A 16,606-nucleotide genomic window follows, 5' to 3' on the forward strand; every position below is an offset into this window, starting at 1 on the left:
TACTACTGTAATCTAGCCTTAACCCAATAATCTCACATTTCGTCATTCTTTTCACATAATATAGTGATGTTTTGTCACTTCAGTCGTATATAAAATATACTATAACATGTTATATATATTGTATGTATTTTATAAAACAGCTAGAAATAATTCGTAGTTTTAAGATAAATCGTTGATTTTTAACACTTACGATGGTATGAAAAATCCTACATTATCCCAAATTTATCACTAAATAAGTAATGATAATTTGTAACGTCAGATTATCAATTGTTATATTTCACTAAAAATCAGATTCTTTTAAAAGAAGTATTATTTGAATGTTTTTGAAGATGTCATTTAGTCAAAGATGACGAATTCGGTATCGATTGAGGGCTAGAATAGAAGATTTCTTACAATCTTGCTTTTTTGAAATTCGAACTTTGTTCCCAACCGCTACGAGTTTGTCGGGCATTCCAAAAAAAAAAAATTGAGCTTTATATAGCGCAATATCCACTAAATGTGCTCAAGGCGCTTTACAAGGGGTCCCTGGTCAACAGCAACATTTAACATGTAGGACGGGACATGACGCCTGTTAGGTGATATTACAATTTTTCGGATAAAGACAACCCTGTTAACGGCCAGGTACTCATTTTACACCTGAGTATGGTGAGAGAATGTGAGTAAAGAGCCTTTTCCAAGGACTCAACTATGCGCCGAGCGCGAGACTGAACCCAGGACCGTCGGTTCCAAAAGCGAGTGTCATACCACTAGACCACATAGTGGCACAGAATAAAGCAAGTGTAAAATTGTATATTACTTTGCTTTGTGTTGAAATTTTAAAATATTTTTAGGGGTGATATGATATTATGTTACACCGGTCGTCGTCTACAGTAATAACAGAAATCAAGTACGATTTTCAATTATTTAAAATTAAAAATCACTTTTTGGTATATGGCTCAAGCCGACATAATACCAGTTTTGTAAATATGCAACAAATCAAAATTTGATGATTTTTTTTGTCTTCTGCTATTTTTGAGTAGTCAGTTCGATGTTATGTGTTACCTACGTGAGGCACTCACTCACTCACTCACTCTAGGGAACTGGTACACATGTCGATGGAGGCACTCACTCACTCACTCACTCACTCTAGGGAACTGGTACACATGTCGATGGAACTACTTTTGACAAAGAAAAATACAAAATATCAACCCAAAAATTTCAGCTCAATCGAGGCTGTTTTTTGGGGGGGATTTTTTGTGCGGCTATGTGGTCTAGTGGTGTGACACTCGCTTTCGGATCGGAAGGTCCTGGGTCCGAGCCTCACTCGGCGCATAGTTGAGCCCTTGGAAAAAGCTCTTTACTCACATTCTCTCACTGTACTCAGGTGTAAAATGAGTACCTGGGCGTTAACAGTGTTGTCTCTGTCCGAAAAAATTATAATATCGCCTTACAGATGTCATGTCTTGTCCTGAATGTTAAATGTTGCTGTTGGACAGGGACCCCTTGTAAAGCGCTTTGAGCATATTTAGTGGACTTTGCGCTATAGCCGCACATTCACGATCAATCAAATTTGCTCATATTATGTAAAAATCAGTTATAGAGTGAATGATTTAGCACACCGGGTAACAAATAAAAATGCATAGCCACCGAATACCATCTGCAATCTCACACAAAACGCCAAGGAAATATGGTGAGTACTTAATGACGGTTAGCCTGCCAGTCTAGGCGTACTTAAGTATGGCTAGCCACTTCGTATAGACAATGAATGAATGGATTTGACATCATTCAGTTGAGTAAAATACAGGGAGTAAAAATGACTATTATATAAAAGATACAAAACGAAGTAAACGATGTTTCGACCTTTTTTTTTGTGTGGCCTTCTTCAGTACCAGGTAAACAAGATAAGGAAAGGAAATATGTTATGTTACATTGGCATTATAGTTAAAACATTATAGGTAAAAATGTGTGTGTGTGGGTGTGTGTGTGTGTGTGCAAGGGAGGGAAGGAGTGAGTGAGAGAGAGAGATAGATAAAGATAGATAGAGAGAGAGAGAGAGAGAGAGAGGTGGGGGGGGGGGGCACCTCTAGATTTTGTTATTACATTATTCAGCTATTTGCCACTGTTAATTGGGTGATTAGTTCTCCCTAAATTCGCTCAAGCCAACTATAAATGTTCAAGGTTACACTAGTTTTGTGTGTTGATATAATATACCAGATCTGGCAGGCGGAGCTAGTGAGATTTATTACTTGAACACATAGCATCAACACGTTTTCCTCCCATCTTTTCCCCCAGGGTACATCGGTGGGAAACATTGTGACATCGGTCCCCCATCTGTTCAACACCAAGCAAGCAGAGGAGCTGTTCCCTTACCCATTCCACGACCTCATGATATGGGCCGTCCTTATGAAGAGACAGAAGATGGCCTTGTTTATGTGGCAACACGGCGAGGAGGCCCTGGCCAAGGTTTCTATTTATGTATTTGTCTTGTTTTCTTTTCTTCTTCTTCTTCTTCTTCTTCTTCTTCTTCTTCTTCTTCTTCTTCTTCTTCTTCTTCTTCTTCTTCTTCTTCTTCTTCTTCTTCTTCTTCTTCTTCTCTTCTTCTTCTTCTTCTTCTTCTTCTTCTTCTTCTTCTTCTTCTTCTTCTTCTTCTTCTTTTCTTCTTCTTCTTCTTCTTCTTCTTCTTCTTCTTCTTCTTCTTCTTCTTCTTCTTTCTTCTCTTCTTCTTCTTCTTCTTCTTCTTCTTCTTCTTCTTCTTCTTCTTCTTCTTCTTTTTTCTTCTTTCTTCTTCTTCTTCTTCTTTCTTCTTCTTCTTCTTCTTCTTCTTCTTCTTCTTCTTCTCTTCTTCTTCTTCTTCTTCTTCTTCTTCTTCTTCTTCTTCTTCTTCTTTCTTCTTCTTCTTCTTCTTCTTTCTTCTTCTTCTTCTTCTTCTTCTTCTTCTTCTTCTTCTTCTTCTTCTTCTTCTTCTTCTTCTTTCTTCTTCTTCTTCTTCTTCTTCTTCTTCTTCTTCTTCTTCTTCTTCTTCTTCTTCTTCTTCTTCTTCTTCTTCTTCTTCTTCTTCTTCTTCTTCTTCTTCTTCTTCTTCTTCTTCTTTCTTCTTCTTCTTCTTCTTCTTCTTCTTCTTCTTCTTCTTCTTCTTCTTCTTCTTCTTCTTCTTCTTCTTCTTCTTCTTCTTCTTCTTTTTCCAACATGCTTTCTGTCTTTGTATTGGAATGCGATTATTTGGTTTTGTCCTGGCCCTGGCTGGGAGGGAAACAGTCAACTGTATAATTGTTTTGGGAGATGATATTGTTTTTCCTCGTAAATAATCTCTCTGTTATGTTTGTTATTTTGAATTGATAATGTAAGCATTTGAGTGTATTCCTCTTTGTTGGATCTTGTGCTTGTGTCCGGATGAGACTTATAACTTATGGTGTTCTCAAACTAAGTACAACGGTGGTATGCTCTTGGAATCTACATCTGATCGCTATTTGTTCCCAGTTCCCCTTTGTCTTACTTTCTCTTGGGTGCTTTAATTGTAATTCTAGAACTTTTTACTATCCCATTTTCTTCCTTTTTACTGGTGCTGATATGACCTAAATGTGTTGCAGACGCTGTAAAACCCTTAAAAACAAACAACAAAAGCAATCTTCTTTCCATGAGCTGCCAACCATCCTTCTGCCGTACTCCGTAATAAGACATATCTTTTAAGTCTTGGCTAGAAAACTCATTCTTCCTTTATCTATCAATTATAATGACCTTCATTTTGTGAAAAACTCTCAAACCTGGGACTTCACGAATTTTTAAAATTAAATTTTGGATTAAAATTGATGGATATGGTTAACTAATAGACAATGATGCATACATTTAGTTCCTTACCGTGTTTTTTTATTCTTTTCTGTAAACCATCTGTTTTGTATTTGATTTTAACGGTTTTACAGCTTTTGCAACATACTAAAGTAATTTCAGCACATTATAATGATCTGTAATGAAATTATTTTGACTAATCATTAGATTGTAAAAAATAATTGAGCCTTTATATAGCGCAATGTCCACTAAACGAGCTCAAAGCGCTTTACAAGGGGTCCCTGGCCAACAGCAACACTTAACATGTAGGACTTGACATGATGCCTGTTAGGCAATATTACAATTTTTCGGACAGAGACAACACTGTAAACAGCCAGATACTCATTTTACACCTGAGTACAGTGAGAGAATGTGAATAGTCTTTTCCAAGGATTCAACTATGTGCCAAGTGAGGCTCGAACCCAGGACCTTCCGATCCAAAAGCGAGTGTCATACCACAAGACCACATAGCTACACAGAGATTTAAGAGATTTAAATGGATTGATGGTCTATTGAATTTAACTTCTCTCTCTCTCTCTCTCTCTCCACTACAGGCCCTTTTGGCGGGTAAGCTGTACCGGAGTATGGCCCTAGAGGCCGACCAAGATGACCTGGAGATTGAATTGTCCGAGGAGTTCCGTTCTTATGCCAAGTAGGTCACGGTTGTTTTTATAAAATTATAAAGGGGGGAGGGGGAGGGGAGGGGGAAAGATATAAACATCATTGCTGTCAGCCTTTGTGTATCAATCAATAGACACAGGGCTAGGTGCCTTCGTGTTATCATTGGCCTAAAAATAGAATTGACAGTCAACCATAGACATCATTCTCGTCCTATCTGTCGACAGTCAATATCACGTGATTTGATTCATCAGACAGTCAATATCACGTGATTTGATTCATCAGACAGTCAATATCACGTGATTTGATTCATCAGACAGTCAATATCACGTGATTCGATTCATCAGACAGTCAGTATCACGTGATTGGATTCATCAGACGGTCAATATCACGTGATTTGATTCATTAGACAGTCAATATCACGTGATTGGATTCATCAGACAGTCAATATCACGTGATTTGATTCATTAGACAGTCAATATCACGTGATTGGATTCATCAGACAGTCAATATCACGTGATTGGATTCATCAGACAGTCAATATCACGTGATTGGATTCATCAGACAGTCAATATCACGTGATTGGATTCATCAGACAGTCAATATCACGTGATTGGATTCATCAGACAGTCAATATCACGTGATTGGATTCATCAGACAGTCAATATCACGTGATTGGATTCATCAGACAGTCAATATCACGTGATTGGATTCATCAGACAGTCAATATCACATGATTGGATTCATCAGACAGTCAATATCACGTGATTGGATTCATCAGACAGTCAATATCACTTGATTGGATTCATCAGACAGTCAATATCACGTGATTGGATTCATCAGACAGTCAATATCACGTGATTGGATTCATCAGACAGTCAATATCACGTGATTGGATTCATCAGACAGTCAATATCACGTGATTGGATTCATCAGACAGTCAATATCACGTGATTGGATTCATCATGGCAAAATGAAAACTAAGTTCAAATATTAAACGGAACGAAATATTATCTATATTGGATGTGTTGCTAATTTCCTCTTTGGAAATCTTTTGCGTTGAAATTATGAAGGCTAGTATCTTACATGCCATTGCGTACTAGAGAGCGTGGTGTTACCAGAACAAAATAGCGGAATTAGTTACTGTCCTTACAACGCCCACTTCTAGGCAAGAGTCTAACTAGTCAGGGGGTAGAAATCGTTAATAAAATTCGATTTTTTTGGTCACTTACTTCGCTTAGGTTTAAAACTAGCAAGTCATTTACTATGCTAATAAATACCTAAATCTAGTCCGCCCTAAGCAAGGCAATATTTCAGTCATTTAGTAATCTTGGTTGTCTTCATTATTATTATTATTATTATTATTATTATTATTATTATTATTATTATTATAATTATTATTATTATTATTATTATTATTTTAATTATTATTATTATTATTATTATTATTATTATTATTATTATTATTATTATTATTATTATTATTATTATTATTATTATTATTATTATTATTATTATTATTATTATTTGATAGAGCGCCAGTATCCACAAATATTGCTCAGAGGTGCTTTACAATAGTTTTTTTGTTTGTTTGGTATCACACATGTTCATTCATTCGACTACAAAATCATTACAACAGTCACACACATCTTGTTCGAAGTTCACATAGAATCACGATAAGCAGAATGAAAAAGATTTGTTTTTAGATGCCGTTTGAAGACTGGCAGACTTTCACATTTCACGTGGTAAAGAATTCCATACAATTGGAGCTGGAAATGCAAAACCACGCTCAGCAAACTTTGTTCTTGGTATTTTTTCTTATGGATTTTTAACTCTTTGCTTCATCACATAGGAAATATTTTAAAACACATTCATACAAAGGCGGGAACAAGGTCCTTTTCTTATTTTGGTCCGTCTGGATGGAACACCATTCATTCCACAGAGTATCCGAGAATCCAAATCATTGTCTGTGTTCAAGAAATCCCTTTTTTGATGTCATGTACTTTCTACAGATAGTATGCGCTTGGCTAAGAAGCTCATAACATTGCCATCCGGAAGTATAACGGACCAACACACAAAACTGTGTGTATCCATGAATGTTTATAGTCAGGTTAATACAGCTCAGTGAGCATTACTCATAAACGCGGATGGCAAAAAATAATAACAAAGACCTGAGTGACGTCATCTTTGAACTATCTATATTGTTTTGTGTTCATGTAATTTAACGCACCAAGAGCCTCATTGTTGAGGATATCGTGCGCTCTATAAGAGTCTATTATTATTATTATTATTATTATTACATGGGGAGGGGTAGAGTAATGATAATTATGTAATACACACATATAACCCCAGATTTTAAAAATTAAAAAAAAATTTTTTAATTGAGCTTTTAGCGCAATATCCACTAAATGTGCTCAAAGCGCTTTACAATGGGTCCCTGGTCAACAGCAACATTTAACATGTAGGACGAGACATGCCGCCTGTTAGGCGATATTACAATTTTTTGGACAAAGACAACGCAGTTAACGGCCAGGAACTCATTTTACACCTGAGTACGGTGAGAGAAAGTGAGTAAAGATCCTTTTCCAAAGACTCAACTATGCACCGAGTGCAAGGCTTGAACCCAGGACCTTCCAATCCGGAAGTGAATGTCATACCACTAGACCACATAGCCGTACATGGATAGTGGATAAATTTACTCTATGTAGTATAGTGGTATGACACTTGCCTCCCGAATCAGAAGGTTCTGAGCGGCGCATAGTTGAGTCCTTGGAAAAGGCCGTTTGCTCACATTCTCTCACCGTACTCTGGTGTGTAAAATGAGTAGCTGGACGATAGCGGCATTTTCTCTGTTGGAAAAATAAATTGTTGTAATATCGCCTAACAGGCGTGATTTCTCGTCCGACATCTTTAAGTGTTACTATTGGCTAGGGACTGCCTGTAAAGCGCTTTAAACATTTTTAGTAGATATTGCTCTCTATATATATGTGGGCGTCCTTGAGATGATCAGTCCCATGGTGAAAAGATTCAAATGGAGATATTGACAATTTTAGTCAAGAGGTCAATTTTTATGGAAAATGAGTTCTCATCAAAAATCATTAAATCAAACGTTTTTCTACATATTGATGAAATATTTTAATTGAATTCTACTCCTAAATATTTAATTTTGATTTTTTTATGAAGGCAATTATTATACTTAATTTCAACTCTTGTCAACTTTGGAAGCGATTTTCTCAAAATTAGGGGTTCACACCCTAACCCGTGCATATGACCATAACTTCATGAAAAATCACACGATTTGCTTCAAATAAAGATTAAAATGCTCAGGAGACATCGGGCTTTCCAAAAATGCACACACAAAAAAACCGCAAAACAAAAATTTTCATCATGCGACTGATTATGTCAGGGACGCACACATATGCTAAAGTTGTTATTTTAAAAATAATGATATATCATTATCCTGTGCCCTTTATTATCCTGTGCCCTTTATTATCCTGTGCCCTTTATTATCTTGTGCCCTTTATTATCCTGTGCCCTTTATTATCCTGTGCCCTTTAGTGAGTTCCTCACACTGTCCTTGGAACTGTTGGAGCATTGCTACAAAATTGACGACGATTACACCCAGCAACTGTTGACCTATGAACTCAAGAACTTCAGCGAGCAGACGTGTCTGGGTCTTGCGGTCATTGCCAACCACCGACAGTTCATCGCCCACACCTGTTGCCAAGTCCTTCTCAATGACTTGTGGATCGGTGGTCTTCGTATGAGGAAAAATACCAGCCTAAAGGTAGGAATAATAATGTGAAATTGAATGTAAGCTTCAATTTAATTACAAAAAAAGATCAAAATGAACGTTTCGGGTTTCCCCTTTATCAACAAAACAGGATGAATGAAACATCACAGATGAATGAGATAATATGGTGGTGGTGTAGTTAAGATCTTAACCACGCCACTTCCACATTATCTCATTCATCTGTGATGTTTCATTCATCCTGTCTTGTTGATAAAGGGGAAAACCCAAAACGTTCATTTGATCTGTTTTTGTAATTAAATTGAAGCTTACATTCAATTTCATATTATTATTTATTTCTTCGAGTTTCGAGCAGCAACCATTTACATTACACAGCCTAAAGGTATGACAGTGGAATCCCATTAAAGCCAACACCCCCAGACCAGAAGGGTTGATGGTTGACTGTAAGCAAGGTTGATGTTATCCATTATCCATGGAACATACTTAGATAAAGGACAGAACAATTGGTTAACCCTCTCCATTTAGGATGGGACATGACGCCTGTTAGGCGATATTACCATTTTTTGGACAGAGACAAAGCTGTTAACGGCCAGGTAGTCATTTTACACTTGAGTACGGTGAGAGAATGTGAGTAAAGAGCCTTTTCCAAGGACTCAACTATGTGCCGAGTGAGGCTCGAACCCAGGACCTTCCAAGCGAGTGTCATACCACAGGACCATATAGCCGCACGACTTTATATGGAATCCACTGCAAATATTTATATGTTGTGTAATTTATTGTTTTGTATGAAAAAATGATAATTAATACAAATGTGAGCAATATTCATGCTTTTTCTGTTGCTACAGATTATTGCCTTCAAATTTTGATCCCCTCCCCTTTCCCTTTCCCTTAAAAAGATATATGGCTTTTTCATTTGTAACTTGTGGCAACTGTATCGTGTTGTCTTGTTGTAGGAATATGAATAAATAACACATTTTGAAATACATTGATGTAAATGATGCTGCTCAAAGCTCGAAGAAACAAGTAACAATGTGAAATTGAAGGTAAGTTTAAATTTAATATATGAAAACAGATAATGTGGATGTTTCGTTTTTGTTTTTTTGTTGTTTTTTTTTTGTTTATTCATCTTAACAACGCAACTACCACATTATCTCATTTGTCTGAAGTATTTCATTCATTCTGTTTTGTTGATAAAGAGAAAACCTGAAACGTCCATATTATCTTGTTTTTGTTATTAAATTGAAGCTTACATTCAATTTCACATTGTTACTTATGAAATACATTGAGCATGGTGGAATTTGAAACTAAAGCTGTTCAGATGTTCGTATTGGAATTTATTTTATTTATTTATTTATTTATTTATTTATTTATTTATTTATTTATTTATTTATTTATTTATTTATTTATTTATTTCATGATGTGTTTTGACAGGTGATGCTGGGAATTCTCTTTCCCCCGTACATTTTTGCCTTGGAGTTCAAGTCCAAAGAGGAGCTGCAGCTCATGCCTCAGACGATGGAGGAACATCTGGACGAGCTGGAGGAATCGGCCAGTGAGGGGGATCTCTCCATTTCATCCTTCAGTGAAGACCAGGTAGGCTGTGGACTCTTGGAGGTGGTGGCATCAGTCAGAGGCTGTTTGATGTTTTGTTTTTAAGGGTTTTACGGCACTTGCAACACATTTAGGTTATATCAGCGCCAGTAAAAAGGAAGAATATGGGATAGTAAAAAGTTCTAGAATTACAATTAAGGCACCCAAGAAAAAGTAAGACATTGGGGAACTGAGAACAAATAGGGATCAGATGTAGATTCCAAGAGCACACTATCAAATTACTTAGTTTGAGACCACCTATAAGTCTCATCCGGACACAAGCACAGATCCCAACTAAGAGGAATACACTCAAATGTTTACAAATCATACAAGGGCTCTTTCAGAAATAACCGAAAAATGCCCATTGCTCAGCAACCAGTGGAGATTTTTTAATTCTGTAAACGACATGATATTTCTTATTTCCTTACGGATATTCCCAGAAATTATGAAGTGCATCATTTTGCCCAATTAATTTCTAGACGATTTTAAAGATGGCGGCCCACCTTGAAACTTGGTCAAAGGAGGAAATCAGAGCTGTCATACGTTTTTTGAACGCCAAAAGTCTGAATCCTACCTAAATTCATAAAGAACTTCAGAGTGTATATGGTGAGCAAGTTATAAGCCATACACAAGTCTATCACTGGTGTAATTTGTTTGAAGCCGGCCATTCCGACTTGACAGACAGGGAAGGGAGAGGGCGTTCGATAACTCCGACGTCAGAAGACAATGTGAAGCGAGTTGATGAGCTTATTCGTCAAGACAGGAGGTTGAAACTTCATGAAATCGCAAGCAGTCTTGAAATTTCGGAAACTTCTGCCCATAGAATTGTATTTGATGAACTTGGCTACAGAAAAGTCAGCGCAAGATGGGTTCCTAAGCAATTGACAGACAATCATAAAGAACAAAGATTGGACATCCGCAGGGAACTTTTGAGAAGAAGCAAGAGCTCACGCAGGGTTCACGGGCATACTGCCAACGCCGGCGGAGACTTTCTAGGGTACGATGTGACTTTTCTTGACAGCATAGTCACCGGTGATGAGACTTGGTTGCACCATTGCACCCCAGAAACAAAGCAAGATTCGATGACATGGAAACATCCATCCTCACCTGTCGCGAAGAAATTCAAAGTCATGCGGTCAGCAAAGAAAATAATGGGAACTGTTTTCTGGGACAGTCGTGGTGTTATTCTGTTGGAAACCTTACAACATGGAGAAACAATCAATGCTGCAAGGTACTGCCAAACTCTTGACAAGCTTAGGGAGGCCATTCGCAGAAAGCGCCCAGGGCAGTTGACCAATGGGGTCATTTTGCAACACGACAACGCTACACCCCACACAGCACGAGTGATGCAAGGTTGGCTAGAGAAATATGGATGGGAGATTTTGCCACACCCACCATACAGTCCAGACCTCGCACCATCTGATTATCACCTCTTTGGGCCACTGAAACGTGAGCTGGCAGGAAAGCGCTTTGATGTCGATGAAGAGCTTGTTGACCATGTGCGGAAATGGCTACAAAACCTTGACGGAAATTTCTTCCGAGAGGGTATCTATTCCATGGTGCGGCATTGGCAGAAGTGTGTCGACAGACTTGGCTGTTACGTAAAGAAATAAGGACGAGTCAAGGTATGAACACGTGCAAGAATTTTGTTGATAGCATAAAAAACGCGGATTTTACAGGCATTTTTCGGTTAATTATGAAAGAGCCCTCGTATAATATTTTATGTAAACTAAACATAATACAATGCATAACAGAGAGATGATTTACATGGAAAAAAATAGCATCTCCCAAACTATAACTATACATTTGACTGTTTCCCTCCCAGCCAGGGCCAGGCCAAACTGAGTCATCTCATTCCAAGACAAAAACAGAAAGCATGTTGGAAAACAGATATAGGGGGATAGAAGACACAATATGTACCTCCCTGCCCACTATGGGAGGTCAGGAACCCACCCAGAGCCAGAGGCTGGACACTAAATACATCTCTTTATTTTATTTTTTTAAATTGAGCTTTTATATAGCGCAATATCCACTAAACATGCTCAAAGCGCTTTACAAAGGGTCCCTGATCAACAGCAACAAGTAACATGTATAACAAGACATGATGACGCCTGTTAGGTGATATTACATTTTTTTTTCTCCGCCAGAGACAAAGCTGCCAAAGGCCAAGTACTCATTTTACACCTGAGTACAGTGAGAGAATGTGAGTAAAGAGCCTTTTCCAAGGACTCAACTATGCGCACTGCGAGGATCGAACCCATGTTTTGACTTTTATACATTCTATCACATAACATGAGAAAAAGTTCTAGCCAGCATGAGGAATAAAAGGTACCGATTTTCTTTGTTTAGAACCAAGCTGCTCGTTGCTGAGCAGACGTGACATCAAACTATTGAATCCTATTGAAACGATTTGATAAAACTGATCTAATTATCAATATATCTTTTTTTCTCCATCCACCCCATCTAGGAAATGAACAACTATTTCCAGGAGGATCAGGAAATGTCGGTGATGGGCGGCCAATCCACCCCTGTCAAGGAGAACGGGGCAGCGGGCCATGGAGGTGCCGGCAACAGCCCGATGGATAAAGGGGCTCGAGCAGACAACAGCATCTTCACCTTCCACACGCCGTTCCGCAAGAAGAAGAGTCCGCTACGAATGGGCAAGAAGGTCTACGAGTTTTACAACGCTCCTATCACGAAATTCTGGGCACATGCTGTAAGGAATATGTTGAGTTACTCTCCTTCTATCTACTTCCCTCTTTTCCTTTTCCTCCTCCTCTTCCTACTTTCTGGGTGGGGTTCCTGACCTCCCATAGTGGGCAGGGAGGCACTTACTGTGTCTTCGATCCCCCTATATTTGTTTTCCAATTGCTTTCTGTCTTTGGCTTGGAATGAGATTACTTAGTTTTGTCCTGGCCCTAGCTGGAGTCCTTGACTAAGAGGGAAACAGTCAAATGTATAGTTATTGTTCAGGAAGATGATATTTTTTTCCTTGTTAATCATCTCTGTGTTATGTACTGTTATTTATTTTTTTTTAAACATATGATTTGTAAACATTTGAGTGTATTCCTCTTAGTGGGATCTTGTGATTTTGTCTGGGTGAAACTTATAGGTGGTCTCAAAAACTAAGCACATTGATGGTGTGCTCTTGGAATCTACATCTGTTTCCGTATTTGAACCATTCCCCATATATGTCTTACTCTTTTCTCAAGTTCTTTTATTAATTGTACATATAGAATGTTTTTACTATCCTTTTTACTTTTTTTTTTACTTTCGCTGATATGACCTAAATGTGTTTCAATCGCCGTAAAACCCTTAAACACAAACAAACAAACAAACGAACCTGCTGGTATAGCCCAGCGGATCATCCACGGCACTCAAACCAGCACACCACAGCCAGGAATGGATGTATGTAGTCCTTCAGAGCCATTAGGCCCATGGAGCCGGAGTTTATCCAGGTTTCTGTAGCATGAAACTGATAATAACAATTTCTTGCTATCCTTTGGATAAGATAAGATATACTTAATTGACCCTGAATGGAAATTATCATAATGTTACACATCATTCATCGTTATATTAGCACAGATTTATACACTGTCATGAACTAACATGATGAAAATACAACGAAGCTAATTAAAAACAAAATAACATCAAATATAATGAAATAAAATAAAATAAAATATTCATAAAATATAGGACAGCAGTTGCAAGCAATGCTATAAAAATCGGATGAAAGTCCAATGTATCACAGATTGCTTAATACCCTTCTATATAAAAAAAATATACAAGATGATCACAGTATATCCTGGTTAAATAAAGAAAAACACAAGACTGATGTGTAACACGTCCTCCTGGTTAAATATAGAAAAACACAAGACTGATGTGTAACACGTCCTCCTGGTTAAATATAGAAAAAACACAAGAGGGATGTGTGTAACACGTCCTCCTGGTTAAATAAAGAAAAACACAAGACTGATGTGTAACACGTCCTCCTGGTTAAATATAGAAAAACACAAGACTGATGTGTAACACGTCCTCCTGGTTAAATATAGAAAAAACACAAGAGGGATGTGTGTAACACGTCCTCCTGGTTAAATATAGAAAAACACAAGACTGATGTGTAACACGTCCTCCTGGTTAAATATAGAAAAAACACAAGAGGGATGTGTGTAACACGTCCTCCTGGTTAAATATAGAAAAACACAAGACTGATGTGTAACACGTCCTCCTGGTTAAATATAGAAAAACACAAGACTGATGTGTAACACGTCCTCCTGGTTAAATATAGAAAAACACAAACTGATGTGTAACACGTCCTCCTGGTTAAATATAGAAAAACACAAGACTGATGTGTAACACGTCCTCCTGGTTTAATATAGAAAAACACAAGAGGGATGTGTGTAACACGTCCTCCTGGTTAAATATAGAAAAACACAAGACTGATGTGTAACACGTCCTCCTGGTTAAATATAGATAGTATGTGCTTGGCTAAGAAGCTCATAACATTGCCATCCGGAAGTATAACGGACCAACACACAAAACTGTGTATCCATGAACGTTTATAGTCAGGTTAATACAGTTCAGTGAGCATTACTCATAAACGCGGATGGCAAAAAACAATAACAAAGACCTGAGTGACGTCATCTTCGAACTATCTATAGAAAAAAAACACAAGAGCGATGTGTAACACGTCCTTGCCGCCTGACCATCGCTGACATCCACGGCACTCAAACCAGCACACCACAGCCAGGAATGGATGTATACAGTCCTTCAGAGCCATTAGGTCCATGGAGCCGGAGTTTATCCAGGTTTCCATAGCATGAAACTGGACAATACAATTTCTTGCTATCCTTTGGATAGGACGCTAGTCTTTCGCAAAGTACTTCTTTCCGCCAAATCTAACAGACTCAGCTACCCATACACTGCTGGGTGGACAGAAGGGGGTGGGGGGGTGTCAGAAAAAAATATTCACCGCACCCAGGATCGATCTCAAGTCCCTTGCTTTGCGTGTGAAGCGAGTGCTCTACCAACTGAGCTATCTGGACTCCCCCAATGGATGTGTGTGATGTAATGAAACACAGTTCTAGTCTATTATTTATGAGCATCAGCTATGACATCACCTCTTGAAGTTTGAAATCGTCAATGGGAGCGATCTATATATATTCATGTTTTCGTCCAACCGAGTCATCAATCACATGATTTGTTGCTGTCCAACGATTGGATATTTCTTAACAAATGTAAGCACGCTGCTTTGTTTATGAACGTTGTAAACATACACATGTGTCAAGCTGAATTAAATGACCAATCGTGATGTTAGATATTTCAAAAGCTGTGAATACTTCTTTATGTGGGTCACTTTGAGCACATTTTCAATGTGACCAATGACCTCGAGCACATGGAAAGTTAATATAGATCATGCCCATTGGTCACCAAGTTAACAATGTCCTTGTATTACCTCTTTCCACCCACGTGTAGATTGGTTACGTGGTATTCCTGGTCCTATTTGGTTACGTCATCCTGGACAGACTGAAAGTGGAACCGACCTGGGCAGAGCTTTACATCATCGCCATCATTTTCACCATGGGGATCGAAAAGATTCGACAGGTATGTTGTTTGCCTTATCAGATTTGATGCATGCTGCTTCGGCTTCGGTCAAGGTCAAGGTCAATTTTTTAAACATGTATATAGATAGAGCTCGCGTCCAAAATACCATATGTTTGTTGTTGTTGTCATCATCGCGTCATCATTATCACCACCATCATCACGTCATCATTATCACCACCATCATCACGTCATCATTATCACCACCATCATCACGTCATCATTATCACCACCATCATCACGTCATCATCATCATCATCATCATCATCACGTCATCATTATCATCATCAGCATTTATCATCATCATCATCATCATCATCATCAGCATCATCATCATCATCATCAGCATCATCATCATCATCATCATCATCATCATCATCATCATCATCATCATCATTTATCATCATCATCACGTCATCATTATCATCATCATCATTTATCATCATCATCATCATCATCATCATCATTATCATCACCACCACCACCACCATTATCAAATCACTATCTTTATCATCACCATCATCATTATCAACATCATCACCACCATCACCATCATCAAATCACTATCATTATCATCATCATCATTTATCATCATCATATCATCATTATCATCACCACCACCACCACCATCATCAAATCACTATCATTATCATCACCATCATCATTATCAACATCATCACCACCATCACGATCATCAAATCACTATCATCACCACCACCACCACCACGCCATCACCACCACATCAAACCACCACCACCACCACCACCACGCCATCACCACCACCACATCAAACCACCACCACCACCACCACCACCACCACGCCATCACCACCACATCAAACCACTACCACCACCACCACCACGCCATCACCACCACCACATCAAACCACCACCACCACCACCACGCCATCACGACCACATCAAACCACCACCACCACGCCATCACCACCACCACATCAAACCACCACCACCTACACCACCACGCCATCACCACCACCACATCAAACCACCACCACCACCACCACGCTATCACCACCACCACCACCACCACCACATCAAACCACCACAACCACCACCACCACCCCATCACTTCCCCTTACAACATCAAACCAACCATTAGTCGAAGTCGTCTAATGACACACCCGTGTACCATGTTGATGTTCGAGGATTACCAAAAAGCATTTCCCCCGACATGCCTAGATCAAGAGTGGCGATAACCCGGAAGTCATCAAAGTTTCATGCTGGC

At 38.6% G+C, this 16,606-nt stretch overlaps 1 protein-coding gene across 4 annotated transcripts in view; it reads left to right on the forward strand.

Moving 5' to 3' along the window:
* Window positions 1-16,606, forward strand: part of LOC144966119 (transient receptor potential cation channel subfamily M member 3-like) — a 135,969-nt gene that overhangs the window by 12,405 nt on the left and 106,958 nt on the right. For all 4 annotated transcript variants that reach the window (XM_078902220.1, XM_078902222.1, XM_078902223.1 and 1 more), the window contains 6 exons: window positions 2,272-2,442; window positions 4,356-4,453; window positions 7,978-8,206; window positions 9,602-9,763; window positions 12,228-12,476; window positions 15,236-15,364. In XM_078902220.1, the coding sequence (XP_078758346.1) occupies window positions 2,272-2,442; window positions 4,356-4,453; window positions 7,978-8,206; window positions 9,602-9,763; window positions 12,228-12,476; window positions 15,236-15,364 (1,038 nt within the window). The remainder of the gene's footprint in view (window positions 1-2,271; window positions 2,443-4,355; window positions 4,454-7,977; window positions 8,207-9,601; window positions 9,764-12,227; window positions 12,477-15,235; window positions 15,365-16,606) is intronic.

Source organism: Berghia stephanieae, chromosome 2 (assembly GCF_034508935.2).
Source record: "Berghia stephanieae isolate SIO BIC M18660-M18661 chromosome 2, UCSD_Bste_1.3, whole genome shotgun sequence".
Lineage (NCBI taxonomy): Eukaryota > Metazoa > Mollusca > Gastropoda > Nudibranchia > Aeolidiidae > Berghia > Berghia stephanieae.